Raw genomic sequence first — 22,896 nt, forward strand, 5'->3', positions numbered from 1 at the left:
ACTATATTATTTGTAGAAATTAAACACTGGAAATTGTCATTATGAAATCGAATTCAAAGTAAAGTTGAAATAAACATAGAAGATTATAAAAAAAAGATAAATAATGCAAACTTTGTAAAAACAAATCAAAGAAAATATAAAAGTAATATAAATAAGATCAGTGAATGTACATGAAGATATAAAGGCCTATATATTATAAGAAATGTATACTGAAAAAATATATATGTATACAGTACATATACATATATACAGTACAAATTCCGAGATCAGGACATCCAATATCTGGAATGACCTAAAATCCAGACCTCAAAGCCACCACAAACCAATTTTTTAGGGCTTTTTTGGAGGGAAGGGGTATGCTTTAGGCATGCGCATTAGATTTTTTTCCTCATCATAAAAAAACATGCCAGAAAGCCCGATTCTTAATCTCAGTTTGGCGCTAAATAAAATATCTCATTATTGAAGAAATAATTACTTTAGCATAAATTTGTGTGATTAGTAACTTGACTCCATAGCTGCGTATCTGCTTGGCATAATCTCATACCGAAACATTTATTAATTTTACAGCAACTAATATTTTATATCCTTGATGCCGAAATCGCGAATCATTATTTATTGTATTTTGCTTTCATCACCGCATGTTTATCAACGGATGACAACTTGAGTGATGACTCATGCAGCGACGCCAAACAACACAGTATTAACCGATTACAGATTTAAGGTTAATGCGCTAAAATGTTGACAAGGGGAGATTTAACAGAAATTTCTTTCCTTATGCTAAAAATAGATAATAGATAACTAATTAATGATACTCATAGGACAAACGATTATATTTAGTGCTATTTGACTTAAGAATAACTGATTTGTTATTCACATAAAGCCAGAACCAGCGTCAGAGCTCGCATGGCCGCACCAGGCGGCAGAATTTAGGGAAGTTAAACAGAAGTTTTTCATTGCGATGACAATGCCCCAATCATCAATCAATTAACGGAGGGCGAAATCTGTAGTATGGTTCTAAATCCAGAAAATACAGATACCGATAGTGAAGAAAGTAACAGAGAGGTTAATGAACGAGAAAAAATTTTGATTGACAAGTTATTCGGAATTCTCGACACAGCAATTACAGGACTTGAACAATGGAACTTAATAACTCAACAAGAAATTATATGTCTATAGTATTAGTCTAAAGTATCAGCAGAGAAAACAAATCAAACATCTCACATTGAAAGAAATGTTTAATAAAGTAAACATATAAATATTAAGCTCTTTTCTTTTGTAAATTTTGATACCCTTAAATCATAAATGCTTCATTATTTCATAAATCACGATTTCATATTTTCAATTTTATAATTTCTACATGCCATCTTAGTAGATTTAAAATGATCTAATATCCGGAAAAATCTCAAACCTGAGATCGCCGAAGTCCCGAAAAGTCCAGACCTCAGACTTTGTACTGTATACTACCCAATAACTTTAGTAATTCATGAAAGTTAATTTTGCATCTAGTTAATTCAGGAAAATTAGTTTCAATTAGTTGTTTTCAGCTTTAAAAATATTAAAAAATTTTTAATTAGTTATTTTCAACTAATAATTGTATCGCCACTAGCAAAAATTATGCATTACTATCAACAACATAGGTTTAAACCAAATACTTAATTGTCTAATGAAGCTTCAAAACGTATTTCCGAACTTCACTTTTTCTCGGCTAGCGTTACCGAATTTGCCCTTGGCGACCTAAAATCGAAATGGAGCAACAGATTTCCCGTGAAATCGATAACAGACCCTCTGCAGAAATAAACTCATAATCCCGATATCCCATACATATAGTATGTGCAAAAGAGAATAAACTCCATAGAAGGTGATAAAAAATTAATTTATGGCTTAATTGAAACAAACACAGAAATTACGCTAAGCAAAATCGTGTAAAAACAAATTGAAATGATAAAACGAAACTTAATTTTCATGTCAATTTTCAGCGCTGACTCTCCCATTTTAGAAATTTCAATTTGTTTCACACAAAGACCACATTTAAGGATTGTCATCCATCAGTATCCAGTCTTTGTAGTCAGCTTGATGAAGCCACAGTTTATTGAAAATGCACTTTCCAGGCATCTCGTTCCTATTGGCGTTGGAAGGGTTGTGGCCTTCCAGGTTGGAATTGCTCTAATTTTGGCAAATATTTTCAGAACCCCCCCCCCCGCTTTTTTTTTTTTTTCTCGAGCACCTTCATCATCACTTTCGCATCTTAAAGAACTTCCGGCTTCATGCTTTTATGACAATCTGCCTAAATTTATGGATAACACCTGTTTCGAAAGATTGGGTGAATAGCCAATCAGACACTGATACTTTCGTTCGGGTAGGTATTTTTTTTTTTTTTTTTTAATCGTTTGCATCGCAAATCCGCCAACAGATTGGTTAAGAGCCGTGTAATTTTAATTTCATATTCATGAGAAATCATAATTAACACTTAGAATGGCAATAATTAGAAATGATAAGAAATGTCAAATGAGCAAAATTAAGGACCGTTTATTCATTTTGGCCAAAATTAAGGACTTTTAAGGAACAAAAATTCATTTTTGAAAAAATTAAGGACTTTTAAGGATCGTATGAACCTTGTATATATTTTTTTAAAGCTGGGACTTGAACCAAACTGTCAAACTTTTAAAGTTTAATTTACATGGTACATTTTGAGATAACCCCATAGCCAAAAGTCACAGAGGTTGGGGTCTGGTGGGAAGTGGGGAAATGTCGGCCTATGAGAGGTTCATTCGTGAAATGTTGCCTAAGTAACTGTGCGATAAAAGTGAGGTGGGGCCCAGCCCTGCATAAAAATCGTAGTATCTGAAATGCCTTGTTACTGCAATTCATGTATCACGAAACATTTTAAATTTGACTCTAAGCGAGCTGCAATCACAGAGGACCAGCTGTCGACTGCTCTTCAAAGAAAAATGGTTCAGTTATGCAATAGAATGCAGTAGGAGAATGCAATGGAACTAGGTAGATAACATGAGGAATTTTTTTGGCCCAAATCGAATAAAAGTGTTTTGAGTCGACATCTTCATGTTTTAGGCCCGAATTGAGGCTTAAAAAATTAGAAATTAGCGATCTGTAAGAAAACGATTTTCAGATTGTAGGCACTTGTGCGAGTGACTTGCGATGTCACATTTTCTTATCACTAATTCATAGTTTTCACAGACGAATTTCTCCCTTACACGGATGGTGCACTCGACTTTTATCGAATTTAACGCCTTTAAATGGTAATTTGCTTACTTCAAAGTTTCTTAAGGGTATACAACATATTAAACCCGTGTAACAAAAGGTTAAGTTAGATTCTGACCCATATTTTGTTTAACAATACTGCATACAGCGCCATTTCTCCCCTGGTGGTGAGGTTTTGAACTTTCTTTTTTCGCTGAAAATAAATTCCCATGACCTCCTTTACATGGTTACCAAGTTTGATAACATTTGATACAGTAGTTTTCTTTTTATGACCGTTTCAAAGTGGAACTTTAATTATAATCAACCTGTATATTATTAAATTTTAATTTGAGGCTCAGCGTTATATATATACCATACGTAAAATTTTCGCTTTTATGGAAAAAATAAAGAATCAAAGCAAATACACTTAGGATAATGGACCAATACTGAAAAAATTTCCCCTCCCTGAGAAAATAAAATATTGAAACTTTGACCTCGATTTTATTGGATTATCAAAATATTCAATTTGACTTATCTTCCAAGTCCTAGTTCCGACGACAATTCCATCAAAAATTCCGAATTACTGAAGCTGAAGTAAAAGGTTTAGTATATATTCACTGCATGTTAATAAAGTAATCAGAGTGTAATAAAAATAGTTTATAAAATTTACGCTGATGCAACTTTTTGTCTGAATGCACAACATGTAATGGAAGAGAAGACTTCTAGAGATCTATTTTTGACATGCCTCTAAAAGTAGATGTCATACTTCTTTTGTCTCCTCAATGTCAAAAAAACTTTCCTTTGAGAGGCAACTTTAGTTTTTGGGAAAGAAAAACATCACAAGAAGTCAAATTTGAAGAACATGCAGGACGATTGAGTACACATACTTATTTTCAGAACACAAGCAGTTCTCTGATTGGTTACTGAATTATGAAAAGAGGCATTTTCATTCATGCAATACAAAACATTTAGAACACGTTTTCTGACTGAATAGTGTAAGATTAAAAGTCATCTGCTTAATTCACAGCCATTTACAAGTCACCTACTCAGGCAATTGCAGAATCATTTTGATCGTGAGCTTGTAAGACAAACCTAATATCACTGGATTTAAACACTTCTTTAATCTTCCGAGATCATTTCTTCTTTAACTCATATTCCAAGAATATTAAGTGAATACGATTATTGCAAAAGAAATTGAATATTCATTTGCACTACGGCTTGGTAGTTTACTAACAAGTTAACAAAAATTAAATTCTGCTCTTTGTGTCAAAGAACACAACAATATTTTAAATATTTACAAATAAAATATCAAATTGGAGCCTCACCAGCTGCCTAGCATTTGAAGATTGTTAAATACTAATTGTTTATAGCAAAGTCAAACCCAGGCTGCATGGTTGGTTTTCGTAGTTTTCTAGGTTCTCTTTAGAAAGGTTTGGCCCACCAGCGGCCAAGCGGTAAAGTCGCTGAACACTGGTAGTTCGGTCCGAGGTTCGAATCCCGCGAACAGGCTGGCTGCATGGGCGTTTTTGTGGTTTTCCCCATGTGTAACGTGTATATGAGCCAGTTTCCCTTAGAAAGTCCTCCACGAAAGCATCCCTCCCCTTAGGCAGATAGCCCTAGTGTGCTTTGCCGTAATTAAATAAACCAAACCAAACCTTTAAAAAGGTTCTCTATGAAAGCATCTTAACCAAATAGCTCCTTCTTTCTATGTTCAAATAACCAACTAACCTAGTTTAAGCACGATTTCCAAGTGAAGTTAATAGCAAAACCCGAATACTCATTAAAAATCATGTAGCTTGCCAATCGGTAGTAACATGAAAGATACGCCGCCAATAATTTAATTGCTGTTACGGTACGCTGTTTCTAAATTTAGGTGGTCATTCCTTAATTAAATATAATTGATTTGTAACTCCTACTAGAGCGGACGGTAAGAATTGAAGTGCAAATAAATAATATCGTGTGCAATATTGATTAATATAAAATTAGAAATATTTGCATTCAGAAAAAGTTTTTTGAAATATTTTCAATTACTTTATAACAAGGATTTATTAATAACCGTAATAATTACTTATTATATTACTGATGATTAGAATCCACTTATTGACAATTACATTCTAAATTAGAATTTTAAGGATATAATGAAAATATGCTACACCTAAAAATACATTTTAGGATAAAAAATGAGTTGATTTTTTTTATGTTTCAAAACTTCTTAAATTCTTTTAATAAATATCGTACCCTCGTTCTTAATTGAATCCAGAATGTTGAGTGTCGTTTATATAATTATTCTTACTTGTCCACAGAACCTGCTGACTTATCCAGCCATTAAGTAGCTGCAGATCATTTCTACATAACCATTATTCCATTACTTCCATTAATTCAGTCTCTAGAGAGTTAGTTGTATGTTTATATCACAATTTGACTTTTATGCAGTCAAAAGTCTTTAATCCAGACTCGTCGGGACTTCGGCGATTCCGGATTATAGATCATCAGTTTAAATCTGGTAAGATGGCATGAAGAAATTATAAAATTAAAAATATGAAACCGTAATTTATAAAATAATGAGCAATTATGATCTAAAGGGTATCAAAATTTACAGAAAAAGAAGCTTAATATTTATTTGTTTACTTTATTAAACATTTTTTTCAATGTGCGCATGCGTAAAGCATACATTACACATAGCCGAAATTAGAAAATTGCAACCAGAAAACTATTTGATTTGTATTCGTGATATTTATAATGACGAGGAATTTGATTTAAATCATATCAAAGACGGAGTACATCGAGATGTAATACTACATTTAGTAAGGAATTATAAGCCGAATAAAATAAAAACATCTGCCCTGAAGATAACAATAGTGTTGACAGATCAACTTCCAGTTCATTGCGCGCTACCGTGACGTTCCCCCCCCCCCCCGCTCAGATTAGCGTAAAATTGATAAACAGATTTCGGAACGGTTAGATAAACAAAGGATATGCCTTTATCCATTTTTTTGTAGCAATTCCACTTTCTGTTTGATGGACATCGAAACATACTTTCGTTTTGTAGATCCTTTGGGAGCTCCAGCATCGGAAATTCTATTTGACATAATCGAAAGTTCAAGCTTACTTTTATAAAATTGCTCTTACAGTCTGCAAAAAATAATAAGCCGGATCCAATTCGAAGATAGAACAATGCAATCTGCAACATTAACTGAAATAGATAATTAGATCATTTTTAGCTTAGCTTATACCGTTCGTTATACATTACACGCGCATGCATAGACGCATATGCGCAATGCGTTAACGCATGCACAGAAAGTTTGCAGCTTTGATGTCCGGATTAAAGACTTTTGATTGTATTATTCGATTATTATTGTTGCTTTATTAAAAAAGTATTGGTATTTTTGTGATAATTGAAATTCATTGAGTAAAAATATGAAACATTTGGAGAAGTTGAATTTTGAATTGCAGTTGCTTTTCCATTTTTCAGAAAGTTATACATTCTGCTCTACAAAACTTGTGCACAAACAAATACAAAAAATAATAAGCCGGATCCAATTCGAAGATTAAGGAACAACGCAATCATCAACATTAACTGAAATAGATAATTAGATAATTTTAGCTTATACCGTCCGTTATACATTAAACACGCATGCGAAAACGTATTCTGCACTTGCGCAGACGCATATGCGCAGTCATAAAGGTCTTGCTCGCATGCCTAAACGCCTATGCGCATGCGCAGAAAGATTTTAGTTTTGAGGTCCGGATTATAGATCATTCCGGATTATGGGTGTCCGAATTAACGACTTTTGACTGTAAAAATGATTATTCTAAATCTTATGTTCCTATAAAAATATACTGTGCTTTAAAAATATGGATGATAGTATCAGCCGCTCTTTCAGCCACTTCATAAGTAACAGCTTGTTTAGAAATAAATTATGCAGTTAATGTCATAAAATATTTTCATAAAATTCAAATAAACATAAAACGAAAGTTCTCAGTTTTAGACAATTCAATTTAAATGAAGTTAAAGTAAAGTAGCAGACGATAAAACGCCGAAGATAAAAATTTACTCTTACAAATATTTTTTTTAAAAAAGGAAAAAAGAGAGAAATTAAAAAAAAATAGCTAAAAATTTGAATAATATCATCTATAATTTAAAAAATAGCTTTTCATATAGTATTAATAAATATTTATTACGCATCATTGAGGGAAAAAATTTCATATATAATTAATTCTCTGTAAAATGTTATTTGAAATTTAAGGTTAAAAATAGCTGTGGCAATTCACTGTAACAAAAATCCATAAACAACATTTGGAGTTATTATCGCTCAAAAAAAAGATGCCAAATTTCAAAATGCGAAAATATGTAAATTCGTGTATATCTTAGAAAATTTTGAATAAAAAAGTCTAATTTTTTGCAGGTATGCTTAGAAATACACCTCCTTTAAGATGACGCTAAAAATTTTATAGGTTATAATTCAAAAATTTTTTCGAAAAATTTATAAAAATTATTTAAAAATAGAAATTTAAAAAATAAAACACAAAAGATGGGTAAATTTTATTTGGAATGAACCTAAATTTTGAAATGTGAAAGGAAAAATAATAAAAGTTTATTAAAAAAAGAGATATTAATAAATATTTGCCAAATTCAATTAACATTGAGGAGGTAAAATTTTGAGAGCTAATATTTTAAAATCTACTCGTACGATTTTTACAAAACTTGGCATTCTGGTATAATTTGAGTTATAGAATCGAAATATGGAAAAAAATTGCTCTGTTATTTCAGAAAAAGTTCGATTTTGTGTCAAAATACCTATGTTAGAAATGTGCTATATATAAATCTAATATATATATCCTAAGTCGCGCTTTCGAGACATGGAAAACACAGCTTGAATTTTGTCAATTGGCCCAGTAGAACGGGAGATATAGCACCGTCCCCCCCTTTTTTCTCTTTTTTTAGCAGCGTATATATAATAATACACTAAAATATATAATAAATTCAAGAAATTTTATCTTTTCACATTGGTGAAACAAACAAAAACAAAAACAAAAAAATCATTTTATGGAATCACAATTTGTTGCCCCTTTGTGACATTTTGATCAAATATTGTCATACTGGTAAGTTTTAACAAGTATTCAAATTTTTTATATTTAGATGGTATTTGCAAGTTAAGCAAAAAGCTAGAATATTTTTTAAGATTCCCTCATTTTAATACACAAGAAAATGTACAAACAGTTGGGCCCTTAATTAATTTCAATAAGAAACTTGATTTTAGTGCTACTTTCTAAAGATTAAATAAAATTATTCTCATTGTATGTTTTCAAATCGTTTTCCATTTGGAATTAAAGACTTATGTTGTTACTTAAAAAATCTATAATTTATTCTTCAGTTTTCCAAATATATATATATGTAAGATAAAAATGTATGAATCAGAATTATAACTATAAACATTAATTCTTCCTCTCTATTCTAAAATCGTAATAACTTATCTGCATTGCGTCATTCAGATTAATCATGCGATCTTACGTAACCGTTAATACCAGATGCCTCTTGACAACCAATCACTGAATTGTAAACCAACACTTTTCTCTTCGCGTGCTTCCATCTTGCATAACTACGCACTTCAGCTTTTGCCCTCTACTCTGCTAAGCTGTAATTTCGGTGGCTTGCTTTCCTTCTCAATTATATCAAAAATGTAATGTTCTTGAATAGGCATAACTAGAGTGCCAAAGTGATTGTGGCCACAAATATCAATTGGAAATAAAAATGGAATTAAAACTGCCTCGACTGCCAAGTTCTTTAAATACTACGCAATCAAAATTCTTCTTCAATATGGATCTAATCAAGCATCTACAGTGTTCCGTCCTTTCCTTTGCTTTTATCATGACAATTAAGTCGACAGGATAGTTTCCTGCAGCCTGAAACCTCAATGGAAAATTTAATTCAGCTCTTCAAATCATCGTTTTGTGATAAATCCAAGATAATGTGAAAGAAGTGAATCATCAAATTTGTTTTATCAGTGTTTAAAAAATAACAGATCATTCTTCTGCTGTGGTGCAAGTGCTTAAAAAAAAATAATAATAATCATGCGTAGTGTTTATAGATTGAAAGTAATATCTCGATAAATTGAGAAGTTCGAATGCCTAGTGAAAAGGAAATCATCAGTGAATTACCGTTTAGGAATTAAGCATTACAGCGGGTTCAAGGTCGATCCGAGTTAGTGTTTGCAAGTATGTGCAACAGAAAATTATTTGCACTTCCGCTTTTTCAACAGCTCAAAAATTATTACATTCGTGTGAATCTAGCTCAGGAATTAAATAATTTAATGTGGTGCGGATTCTATAGTTTTCATTTCAACTTTGGTTAAAATTTCTGCAATTTGTTTTGAGAAAATCTGAAATTCTTGTTCATTAATTTTTCTAATTTTTCATTATTATGTGTGAGCAAATTAAGTAACGAAATTTAAGCTAACGAAAAATTAAGCAAATTAAGTAACGAAATTATTCATAGGGAAGGATATTAAGATAAGTTTTTATGTTTTTGAAATTTTGTTGAAAATTTTGAATACGAATTTTATAATTATTCTAAAAATAAAGGTGTAAAAAATAAGTGAAATTATTACAAATATGTAATATGAAGTTATGGTAAATGCATGTTAAAATTTAGGGGTTATTGTGTGTTAAGTATAGTATGATGAGGGTGTACTGGTTCCTTCAACAGAGGCCTGTAATTACCTCTGTACAGTTGTTCTTTTTACCCTCTTCATGCAAGATAATGTTGGAGGCTCTCATTTTATGAATGCATGTAAATTTTTTATATTATTATTATTATTATATTTTTAATTATGGAATGTATTAGTGCAGTTCTCAAAAGCCAGTTACCTTAATGCGAGGAACGGAGGCCTTTTCAAGTAACTGCCTAGGCACCCTGGGCCACCAGTGCAGAGAACACGCTGGTTAGCTCAAGAGGACAGCCCTATTGATGGATATGTTTGTTTAGAAGTATTGCGAGACTTCCAGTTTGGTAAAATCAGGAATTGTAAATGAAAGATGATAACGGTGAAACCATAAATTCTGAAGATCTTAATCCTATTATTTATCATGTTAAATTATAATTTATCATTATAGAAATAAGTATTATAAATATTTATGTGCATTACATTAAATTATAAGTAATGATTATGTAAAAGTTTATTTTGTGATATTCTGCGATAACAAGAACCTTCCCTGAAGAATTATGATTATGTGAACTCTCAAACAAAAAGAAATGTTGAAAAATTCAATAGGACTCAAAAATTAAGAATTTATTTTAAAAAAATTGATATTTATAAATAATACTTTACAGGATCAAAATTTTATAATTTATTTATATATATATATTTTTTTAATTTGCTAGTGTTTTAACTCTTTTAAAAAGGCTTCTCTGTCGCTACGCCTTTTTCTTTTTGAAGGGGGGAATATGTAAGATAAAAATGTATGAATCAGAATTATAACTATAAACATTAATTCTTCCTCTCTATTCTAAAATCGTAATAACTTATCTGCATTGTGTCATTCAGATTAATCATGCGATCTTACGTAACCGTTAATACCAGATGCCTCTTGACAACCAATCACTGAATTGTAAACCAAAACTTTTCTCTTCGCGTGCTTCCATCTTGCATAACTACGCACTTCAGCTTTTGCCCTCTACTCTGCTAAGCTGTAATTTCGGTGGCTTGCTTTCCTTCTCAATTATATCAAAAATGTAATGTTCTTGAATAGGCATAACTAGAGTGCCAAAGTGATTGTGGCCACAAATATCAATTGGAAATAAAAATGGAATTAAAACTGCCTCGACTGCCAAGTTCTTTAAATACTACGCAATCAAAATTCTTCTTCAATATGGATCTAATCAAGCATCTACAGTGTTCCGTCCTTTCCTTTGCTTTTATCATGACATATATATAGTAAACTTATTTCATAATATATACTAACTGTATATAGAGAGAGACCAACTATATATGTACTATATACTAATTGTATATATAGAGAGACCAACTATATATGTACTATATACTAACTGTATATATATAGAGACCAACTATATAGTATGTAGTAACTTTACTTCATAACATATATAACTGTACAGTATTTAAAGTTTTGATAGCAGTTAAGTTTCTGTTAACTATGAACTTCTTCACTCAGAAGATTATTCACAAATCCTTAGAAAATAATTAGTGTCAGAAGCAGACACTAATATGTAAACACCAACTGAAATGAAAATGAAATGCTGTCCATAATCATTTTAAGTTGCTTAAGCAACTTATGATTCTGAATGTCTCTTAGCATTAATTTAAAATCTATTGTTGCAGCTATATCAGAAAATAACTTTATTGTTCTTACCATGACTGAAATGAGAATAGAGGAGGCAATCAAATACTAATTTACAGTTGTGAGTAAGACTAAAGAAACTACAGTTACTGCAGCTAATATTAAATCAATAACTTCCACTTACTTCAAAGATGAAATAAATTTCTAAAGTAGAAGAAACAAAACATTCTACAATGAATAAGAAGATTATAGTTCCTGAACAGAAATCTAAGAGACAGAGAAGAAAGTATCAATGAAGAATAAATAATGTGAAAGTGATTATCAAAGGAAGAAACAAATCCCTCCCCCTCCCCCAAAAAAAAAAAAATTGTAAAACCTTTTGTAATTAGCATTCTGCTGCAATGCAGTTTGAAGAAAATTCTCTGAATATCTATTCAAGATGATGATGATGAAGTTAAGTAATAAGCTAGTGAAACCCTCAAACAAGAATAAATAAATAAGTTTAAGCTAACGAAAAATTAAGCAAATTAAGTAACGAAATTATTCATAGGGAAGGATATTAAGATAAGTTTTTATGTTTTTGAAATTTTGTTGAAAATTTTGAATACGAATTTTATAATTATTCTAAAAATAAAGGTGTAAAAAATAAGTGAAATTATTACAAATATGTAATATGAAATTATGGTAAATGCATGTTAAAATTTAGGGGTTATTGTGTGTTAAGTATAGTATGATGAGGGTGTACTGGTTCCTTCAACAGAGGCCTGTAATTACCTCTGTACAGTTGTTCTTTTTACCCTCTTCATGCAAGATAATGCTGGAGGCTCTCATTTTATGAATGCATGTAAATTTTTTATATTATTATTATTATTATATTTTTTATTATGGAATGTATTAGTGCAGTTCTCAAAAGCCAGTTACCTTAATGCGAGGAACGGAGGCCTTTTCAAGTAACTGCCTAGGCACCCTGGGCCACCAGTGCAGAGAACACGCTGGTTAGCTCAAGAGGACAGCCCTATTGATGGATATGTTTGTTTAGAAGTATTGCGAGACTTCCAGTTTGGTAAAATCAGGAATTGTAAATGAAAGATGATAACGGTGAAACCATAAATTCTGAAGATCTTAATCCTATTATTTATCATGTTAAATTATAATTTATCATTATAGAAATAAGTATTATAAATATTTATGTGCATTACATTAAATTATAAGTAATGATTATGTAAAAGTTTATTTTGTGATATTCTGCGATAACAAGAACCTTCCCTGAAGAATTATGATTATGTGAACTCTCAAACAAAAAGAAATGTTGAAAAATTCAATAGGACTCTAAAAATTAAGAATTTATTTTAAAAAAATTGATATTTATAAATAATACTTTACAGGATCAAAATTTTATAATTTATTTATATATATATATTTTTTTAATTTGCTAGTGTTTTAACTCTTTTAAAAAGGCTTCTCTGTCGCTACGCCTTTTTCTTTTTGAAGGGGGGAATATGTAAGATAAAAATGTATGAATCAGAATTATAACTATAAACATTAATTCTTCCTCTCTATTCTAAAATCGTAATAACTTATCTGCATTGCGTCATTCAGATTAATCATGCGATCTTACGTAACCGTTAATACCAGATGCCTCTTGACAACCAATCACTGAATTGTAAACCAAAACTTTTCTCTTCGTGTGCTTCCATCTTGCATAACTACGCACTTCAGCTTTTGCCCTCTACTCTGCTAAGCTGTAATTTCGGTGGCTTGCTTTCCTTCTCAATTATATCAAAAATGTAATGTTCTTGAATAGGCATAACTAGAGTGCCAAAGTGATTGTGGCCACAAATATCAATTGGAAATAAAAATGGAATTAAAACTGCCTCAACTGCCAAGTTCTTTAAATACTACGCAATCAAAATTCTTCTTCAATATGGATCTAATCAAGCATCTACAGTGTTCCGTCCTTTCCTTTGCTTTTATCATGACATATATATAGTAAACTTATTTCATAATATATACTAACTGTATATAGAGAGAGACCAACTATATATGTACTATATACTAATTGTATATATAGAGAGACCAACTATATATGTACTATATACTAACTGTATATATATAGAGACCAACTATATAGTATGTAGTAACTTTACTTCATAACATATATAACTGTACAGTATTTAAAGTTTTGATAGCAGTTAAGTTTCTGTTAACTATGAACTTCTTCACTCAGAAGATTATTCACAAATCCTTAGAAAATAATTAGTGTCAGAAGCAGACACTAATATGTAAACACCAACTGAAATGAAAATGAAATGCTGTCCATAATCATTTTAAGTTGCTTAAGCAACTTATGATTCTGAATGTCTCTTAGCATTAATTTAAAATCTATTGTTGCAGCTATATCAGAAAATAACTTTATTGTTCTTACCATGACTGAAATGAGAATAGAGGAGGCAATCAAATACTAATTTACAGTTGTGAGTAAGACTAAAGAAACTACAGTTACTGCAGCTAATATTAAATCAATAACTTCCACTTACTTCAAAGATGAAATAAATTTCTAAAGTAGAAGAAACAAAACATTCTACAATGAATAAGAAGATTATAGTTCCTGAACAGAAATCTAAGAGACAGAGAAGAAAGTATCAATGAAGAATAAATAATGTGAAAGTGATTATCAAAGGAAGAAACAAATCCCTCCCCCTCCCCCCAAAAAAAAAAAATTGTAAAACCTTTTGTAATTAGCATTCTGCTGCAATGCAGTTTGAAGAAAATTCTCTGAATATCTATTCAAGATGATGATGATGAAGTTAAGTAATAGGCTAGTGAAACCCTCAAACAAGAATAAAGAAATAAGTAAAAATAATAATATAACTCACTTAACATAGCTTCTTGACTTTCAAGAAATGCTAGAAATGCATTACCTTAGAAATATAAAGATTCTGAGACAAGTTCTGTGAGCATCAATATAGCCCCCCAAATTATTATTATTATTATTATTATTTTTTTTTTTTTTTTTTTTTGTGTGTGTGTGTGTGTTTTTTAAATTTGTATTTGTGTGACGAAGAAACTAATGTGGAATGATTCTGAGATAAATACTAATTCTGCTATAGCTATGGTTTTGAATACATAATGGAAACTCTCTCCACAATTAAGAACTAGGTGATAAGAAAATGTGGATTTTTATCAATTCTATTATTTAAAGTAGTAAGAACACAGAATAGGCAGTTTAACACAAGAAAGGGAAATCACTTAAAAGAATATTGTCCATAAACTCAGAAATAAAAATAAAGAAAATAAAAAAAATGACAAGAAACAATAACGTGATACAGATAAATGCAAGATGCACACAAGCAAACACAGTTAAAAATTCAAACTGCAGCAAAGAAGATATAATTATTATAAAGATGATCTTAAAAATAAAATATTCTGTTTGTTCAGTAATTAAATAAAACTCTGTAAATTGGCAGCATCTTCCTCAATTCATCACATCAATTTCAATTCAATCACTCAATTCCTCAATCTTCCCATCAATTACCTCTTTCAACAGCAATTTACAACAAAAGGAAAACCAAAATAACACTTGAAAATTGACATAATACTAGCCACTGCAATGAAAAAATTAGTACTGTTCCATAACTGCATGTGACCTTTTAATGATTAGGAAAATTACTATCATCTTTATCAGAAAATTACTTAAAAAGAAACCAAACTGAAGATCCTGATCTAAGATTGCTGAAATAATCTGTAAATGAGACACATAAAGGTTAGTTGGTTGGTTAATTGATTAACTCAAAGCAATGATGGTTATCTGCCTCAGAAAAAGATGTTTTTGTGAGAATTTTCAAAGGAAATCTGGTTTGCATTTATACTATGCTTAAGGAAATCCTTGAAAAACTCTTACAGCAGGCTTATTTGCCAGGATTAGAAAATGGGTCAAACCAACAGTATTCAGAGTTCACATCCATCATATCACTGATAGACACAGCAAACAAAGGACCTAGTCCACAGCATGAGGGAAATTTCCCAATAGAGTATGATATTTTAGAGTAATGAAAAATACTTTCTAAAGTGCAGGAATATTTTCAGTAACTAACTGATAATGAAGCAAGTAATGATATTTAGAATTTCCTAGATTAACCCTTCTAGATTTGGAATTTCCTAGATTAACTCTATTAAGCTACCCTTCTATTGCAATTTTATATAAATACATGAATAACTGATTGGCACTCAGTTGAGTTCAGTATGTGTCAATTCAGTGTTGCTTTCAATAACTTTTAGCATGTCAGCTTTGAGTTGAATTTCTGAGTTTCTGTTCTCAAAGTTCGAAGTTTACACTATGTAAAAAGCACAGAATCTGTATTTTCTGAAATATTTCTAACAAAACATTTCACTGGCATCTATCATACGTAACAGCACATAAATTACAGATTTAATGTTTTAATATTAATATGGCAATTTAGTAACAGTGTATTAATGGGTTTTAATATATAATAGGCTTTCACTACTATGAGATTCATTCGAAGTTAAGTCACTAATATCAAAAATACATTATTCCTTTCATGCATACAATATGGAAATACCAAAGCCAAGACATATAAGAAGGAGAAAAAGAGTAACCCAGTATAAAAAATATGCGTACCACCTTTAAATCATTATATTCTCCTCTTAGATTCTTGTGATGGGATTTAAGAGAACTATGGATTTTTGCCAGAGATTCATAGTCATTGGTTAACTGCTCATGCAGGTGTTGAAGAGATTCGTGATCAGCTGCCATGCACCTGTTTCTGTTGTCTAATTCTGCATACTGCTGATTTGCCTTAAAAGATAACAAACATACAAAATGCAAAACAGTTAAAAAGGTTATTTGAAAACATACACAATTCAAACTAGTTAAACAAATATTAGACTTATTTTGATAACAGTAAGATTCTTTGTGAGTAATAAAATCTGATATGGCTACAATCTGTTCCCTCACATACAGGAAAATACTTGCATATTTTTATAGTTAACTAAACAGAAAACTTAATGACAAAATCAAGTAAACATGCTACCTATGATGGGCATACAAAATTATATTCTAATGGAGGTTTCAATAATCAACAGCGTACCTTTTTCACTTGTTCTTCAAGATTTGAAACTTGTGTTTGAAATGCTGAATTCTGAGATGCAAGTGTCTTGTTCTGAGAAGATACAACAGTAATTTCTACTTCAAGTTTGGCTAATTTTGATTGCAGAGAATTATTCTGAGATACTACAGAAGCAAGGTGCTGCTCCATTGAATCCAACTGAGATCTTAAGTTATTATTTTGATCCTTCAAATTTGATATCTGATTATTTAAATTATAGTTTTCTTCTTCAATAAATGATTTCTGTTAAAAAAAATGTAATAAAAATATAACAATGTTCTTTTAACAACAATCATAACTTTTTTCATTACATGAGCAAAATTAAATTATTCAAAAGTATTTGAAAATATCCACAGTAACAGGTTCAACACTTTTAATTAAACAATATGCTGATAAAAATGCTAGACAAAAATGTACCAACAATGTTTTACTCATACACATGCAGTGAACATACCTTAACATAACAAATCCTAAACTGATAACTCTCCTTAAAAAAGTATATCCCTCTAATATTTATTACAATATGGAAATATATTTTTTGTTTGGAAATAAGCCGAACTCCCATCTCTCTCTGAAACTAAAAGCATCACCTGATATATGATGCCTGGTACTCTATTCAAAATAAAATCAAAAATTAAATATCTTTTACTAAACTTGACCATGAAAGATAATACTGAGTCAATGTACTTATATTAAACATCATACTGGGTTATTTGCATTAAACAACATACCTTTAATTATGGAAGTAAAATATAAAAACAAATACAAATGATGTAATTTCAGTAAGATGACATTGTACTGAAACACATGTAGTGTACTTTGTACAAAAATTTTAATTTTAAAAAAAATATATAATAATCTGTATTTTATTTTTTAAATTCAGGGTTCTTTCTGATCATCCACATCCCCTGAAAAGTATTCACAAGGCTACACACTATGTCACCAAAATGTATTTATGTGGCAGCCCAGGCATCTACATGAGTATAGCAGACAAATACTGGTTATTTATGACCAGTGCAAGTGCAGAGTTTGTCAGCTGATGAAAAGGAAAGCACTGCATTTCTTCAAAAATATGGCATTTTTTTCCTCAATAGTAGAGAATGCAAAAATTTGCATTCCATGAAGCTGCACTTTGCCAAATTTGTAAGTTGAAGCTTTGGAATTCTCTCATGTTTTTTAAGCTAAAATAAATCACTGTTTACATGGAGAAACAACAGCACATGCAGAGAGCTGAACTGCACTATTCTGTAATTTCCTTTTATGCAAAAACAGATTACTATATACACAAAGAAAATGACAGCATGTGCAATGCCAGGTTGTACATGATATGCAGTTTCTGCAGTTCTATGGTTTTCCCCTCCAAGGTAAAGCAGATTGCTGTGTACATGGGGGAGAACAATAAAAAAAAAAAAAAAAAAAGGCAGAGTACCTATCTGTTATCTCATCCACCATAACACTGTTGCCAAGCACTGTGATTTAGAGCCAATTACGTAAAAGCGTGATGTCACAATACAATCATAACATCTGTGTTTTTTTTTAACATAGCCTTGATTGATTCTGGACAAGACCCGTCTTTTATTTTTGTTAAATAAGGATATAAGTTAACTGTTATTACTGTATTTTTCTTCTATTGGGGGGGGGGGAAGTGAGTTCAAGGGATGTAGAATTTGTGACTGAACTCTGGTTCATTTACACCTGGTTGACAGAATTAACATTTGCTGCACAGGAAAAACAGGTTGACATGACCCCACAAACAGCAACAGAATGGAACAACCATTAGCATGAAGTTTATAATGTTTTTAACAGAGTTTCTAGTGAAACCTGAGGGCCTAAATACATTGTACAACTTTCATGGTTCAATGGTAGCTAATTTTTCCTAGTTGGCATGGTCATATAAGTACCAATAAAGGTGAGTGTTTTATTACAGATGTTTCTTGCATTTTTAATTTTGTTCACTGGTTGCTGTTTTATGTAATTCTTGGTATACCACCATTTTTGAAAATGGCTGTAGTCTTTTGCATTTTAGCTTGGTAAAAAATAGTCACAAGGGTTGGCACCTTTTTTGGAGGGGGGATGCAGATAATCACAAAGTACCAATATCAATTCCTTTCTAGATACAACGTAAATATAAAATACTATTTTCTCTCAAATTATACTTTCTTCCCTACCTATGACACTGAGATATTAACTGCAATGAGAATGTTCTTTCCAGGCTAACACAGCAGAATTGTAATTCAACATTTTAATTATTTTAATAATAAGGCTATATAGAGTTTTGTTCTCAGAAGGAACACATTCAGATATTATATTCCTACAGACAGACACTTTTATGCCCAATTTAAAAAGCAAAAATTAAAAAATATGCAAAAAGTAATTTTACTTTTAAAAACTGAGTAACTTCTTGCATACAGAACAATTAGAGCAAGCTTTTTTTCTTAGTTTTATCAATTTTAAACGGGACAAGTAAACTGAACTCATTTAATAAATAGAAAGAAAGACATACTCTTTTTTCCAGTTCCAAAACATCAGCTTTCAATTCCTGTAATTCCTCTCTTAAGGTTAAAAGACCTAATTCTTCTTTTTCATTAGAAGAATCTAATCTATAAGGAAAAAAATTGCATTACTTAGATCATAAATGACCAAAAAAAATGTATACAACTTTTTAGTCATTTATTTATACTTTTCAAGATTTAATATTTTCTGATTACACCATTCTGCATTTTTAAATTTTTTATACTTCCCTGATATTTTTTTTGGGTTTTCTTGTGCCTACTGTAAAAGTGCTGAATTCAAATACGAGTTTGAATTTTACCTATCACCCATATGTTTTTAGAGAAGGGAGGAAGAATATAAAATATGAGAAACACAAACTATACTTAGCTTTGCCTCACTTATGCATGCAAATATCCATCTCAAATAAAGAAAAGCATTTCCTTCTCTATTTTTATGTGCAGAGGAGGTAAATAAATTTTCTGCTGCTCTACTAATGGTTCACTGATGACATTTTTCAGACTGTGCACCATGTTTTAACGTAACGGCCATTCTTTAATGACATAATATTGGTTTCTGACTCTGCTGTCCCATTCACATAAGAAACAATAATGTTTTGTATAGCCACTCTGCAGTCCTGTAAGTAGTGCAACCTTTAGGCACAAATATTCCATTTATGATCTTCATATTTTATGCTTTGAAGTATGCGCATGCTCTCGTACGTTTCTTTCCTATTTACAGCATGATCCACAGGAAGATGGTTGTTCATTTCCATTAAACAATAAGTGCCATTAGGCTTGTCTTCACAGAGTCAATTAACAATCACCACTTCATAGGTTTATAAGAAAAGCCAAGTTCATTCATTAAACCCGGGATATCACGACAGTACACTAAGTCATTGTTATTAAGAAAAATACCGCCAGCATAGACTGACCGTTCCAAAATATGGAAATTTTCACACCTTTTTAAATAGATTCCACTGCTGTAAACTAGATCCAGCTGTGCCTCTGTTTTGGGAAGATCCAAATCACAAATAAGACCACAAAGCACTTCCTGAGATATAAAATGGTTACTGCTATTACATTTGTAATCATCTTTTTCTTGAAAACTTAGAGCACCTTTTGGTTAAAAGTCATCTCTTCGGATTTCGAGTAGATTTCGTATTTTTTCTGGAGGCTTAGGGGCACATATGCTAGAAGCAGGAGATATTAGGCTGTACAATTTTATGTTTGCTTTCAGTAAGAAAACTCGGGATTATGCAAAAGTAGCAAGCATCAATACGGTTCTGAAGTTCCCACCAAACAATTGGCACTCCAAACTTTATAGGCTTGTGAGAATGCCATAACCATCCTGTTCAGGTTCTTGGCCAAGCTGGTAGCAAAGTTTGGAAGCCCAAGTTTTGTTTTGATCACCAACTTGCACTCAAAATATAACTTCACAGACTTTTCTTACAAGTGGGCTCAAAGTCTTTCGTTGAGATTTCGGTGTCACTTCGCCACATTTATAACAGAAACTGTTCAGTTTGTTCACACAGAATTGCAATGGCATTGTTTACAAACAGTGAAAATAACAGCATTACTACAACACTTTCGCTATTTGCTAGTTCTTTGCACTTTGCTCATATATCCAATACTGATCCTCCAATGACCTGCTAGCTGCTTATATAACCGTTTCGTACATCTGGTGATTTCTAGAAACATCAGGTATCAAGAATACCAGAAGTGACTACATGATTGCTGTATTGTCAGATTATGCACAATATCCCTAAACTTAGACAAAATTATTGACCTTAGCAACGTTGTACCCCAGTATGCTATAAAATCTTATATATTGCATATGTACATGCTCATACCAGCTTTGCAATCAATCAAAACATGTTGATGTTCTCTAGATTTTGCTATGTGATACAACAATTTACAGGTCAGTGTAAGGGTTACATAGGTAGAAATTATTGAAATAACACATTAGTTTGGTAGGGAGGATTTTCATGCTGAACAGTGTTTTATTTGCATTGCTTTATTTTTTTTTTAAATAATTGTGTTCACTTAATATTCTTGGAATATGAGCTAAAGAAGGAATGTTCTCAGAAGATTAAAGAAGTGCTTAAATCCAATGATATTAGGTTTGTCTTACAAGCTCAGGATCAAAACGATTCTGCAATTGCCTGAGTAGGTGACTTGTAAATGGCTGTGAATCAAGCAGATGACTTTTAATCTTGTGCTATTCAGTCAGAAAACATGTTCTAAATGTTTTGTATTGCATGAGAATGCCTCTTTTCACAATTCAGTAACCAATCGGAGAACCGCTTGTGTTCTGAAAATAAGTATGTGTACTTAATCGCCCTGCATGTTCAAATTTGACTTCTCGTGATTTTTTTTTTCTTTTCCAAAAACTAAAGTTGCCTCTCAAAGGAAAGTTTTTTTACATTTAAGAGACAAAAGGAGTATGACATCTACTTTTAGAGGCATGTCAAAAACAGATCTCTACAAGCCTTCTCTTCCATTATTTGCTGTGCATTCAGACAAAAAGTTGCATCAGTGTAAATTCTATAATCTATTTTTATTAACATATGGTGAATATATACTAAACCTTTTACTTTAGCTTCAGTACTCCGGAATTTTTGACAGAATTGTTGTCAGAACTAGGATTAGAAGATAAGTCAAATTGAATATTTCGATAATAAAATAAATTCAAGGTCGAAGTTTCAATATTTTATTTTCGGAGGAAGGAGAAATTTTTTCAGTTTTGGTCCATTATCCTAAGTACATTTGTCAAGTGCGCCATCCGTGTAAGGGAGAAATTTGTCCCTGAAAACCACGAATTAGCGATTAGAAAATGTGAGATCACAAATCACTCGCACAAGTGCGTACAATCTGGAAATCGTTTTCTTACAGATCGCTAATTTGTAATTTTTGAAGCCTGAATTCGGCCCTAAAATATGAAGATACTGATTCAAAACGCTTTTAATTGATTTGGGCCAAAGAAATCCCTCATGTTACCTACCTAGTTCCATTGCATAGCAGTCATTCCACACCGTTTGACGTGGAATGACAGCTAGTTTCATAACTGAACCATTTTTATCTAAAGAGCAGTCGACAGCTGGACCACTGTGATTGCAGCTCACTTAGAGTCAATGTTAAAATGTTTCGTGATACATGAACTGCAGTAACATGGCATTTTAGATACTACGATTTTTATGCAGGGCCACCTCACATGTGTCGCACAGTTACTTAGGCAACATTTCCCGAATGAACGTCTTATAGGCTTCCTACCAGACCTCAACCTCCGTGACTTTTGGCTATTAGGTTATCTCAAAAGCACTGTTTATGGTGATAATCTAAACAATTTGGCAGAAATAGAAAATGTGATACACCGACATGTCCGTAACATTCCTCCCGATATGCTAAGAGATGTTGAGAATGCAATAACAGGATTTAACTTACTTTCGGAAAATGCTGGCTGCTACACTGAACATGCTTTGTAACACGTTTCGGAAACAATTAAACACATTTTAAACCGATGTTTTCATGTCTTATTTCATTTAACAATATTGCACACAGTGCCATTTTTTCCCTGGTGGTGAGTTTTTGAAATCTTTTTTTCCCACGGAAAATAAATTCATATAACCTCCTTTACATGATTCCCAACTTTGATAGCATTTAGTCTGGTAGTTTTCCTTTTATGACCATTTCAAAGTGGAACTTTAATTATAACCACCATATAAATTAAGCTTTAAAAGTTTGACAGTTTGGTTCAAGTCCTAGCTTTAAAAAATATATATATA

The 22,896-nt window shown here is 31.5% G+C and overlaps 1 protein-coding gene across 4 annotated transcripts in view; it reads right to left on the minus strand.

Moving 5' to 3' along the window:
- The window catches only part of LOC118194710 (uncharacterized), a 146,007-nt gene that overhangs the window by 32,978 nt on the left and 90,133 nt on the right, over positions 1-22,896 (minus strand). For 3 of the 4 annotated variants that reach the window (XM_085820658.1, XM_085820662.1, XM_085820649.1), the window contains exons 21-23: positions 19,126-19,222; positions 16,605-16,865; positions 16,136-16,312 (exon numbers count right to left, since the gene is read on the minus strand). In XM_085820658.1, coding sequence (XP_085676784.1) covers positions 16,136-16,312; positions 16,605-16,865; positions 19,126-19,222 — 535 coding nt within the window. The remainder of the gene's footprint in view (positions 1-16,135; positions 16,313-16,604; positions 16,866-19,125; positions 19,223-22,896) is intronic. The other variant, XM_085820654.1, reaches the window with a different exon arrangement.

The sequence above is a fragment of the Stegodyphus dumicola genome, chromosome 1 (assembly GCF_044657685.1).
Source record: "Stegodyphus dumicola isolate Sdum_Otavi_A_Nest chromosome 1, ASM4465768v1".
NCBI classification, from domain to species: Eukaryota; Metazoa; Arthropoda; class Arachnida; order Araneae; family Eresidae; genus Stegodyphus; species Stegodyphus dumicola.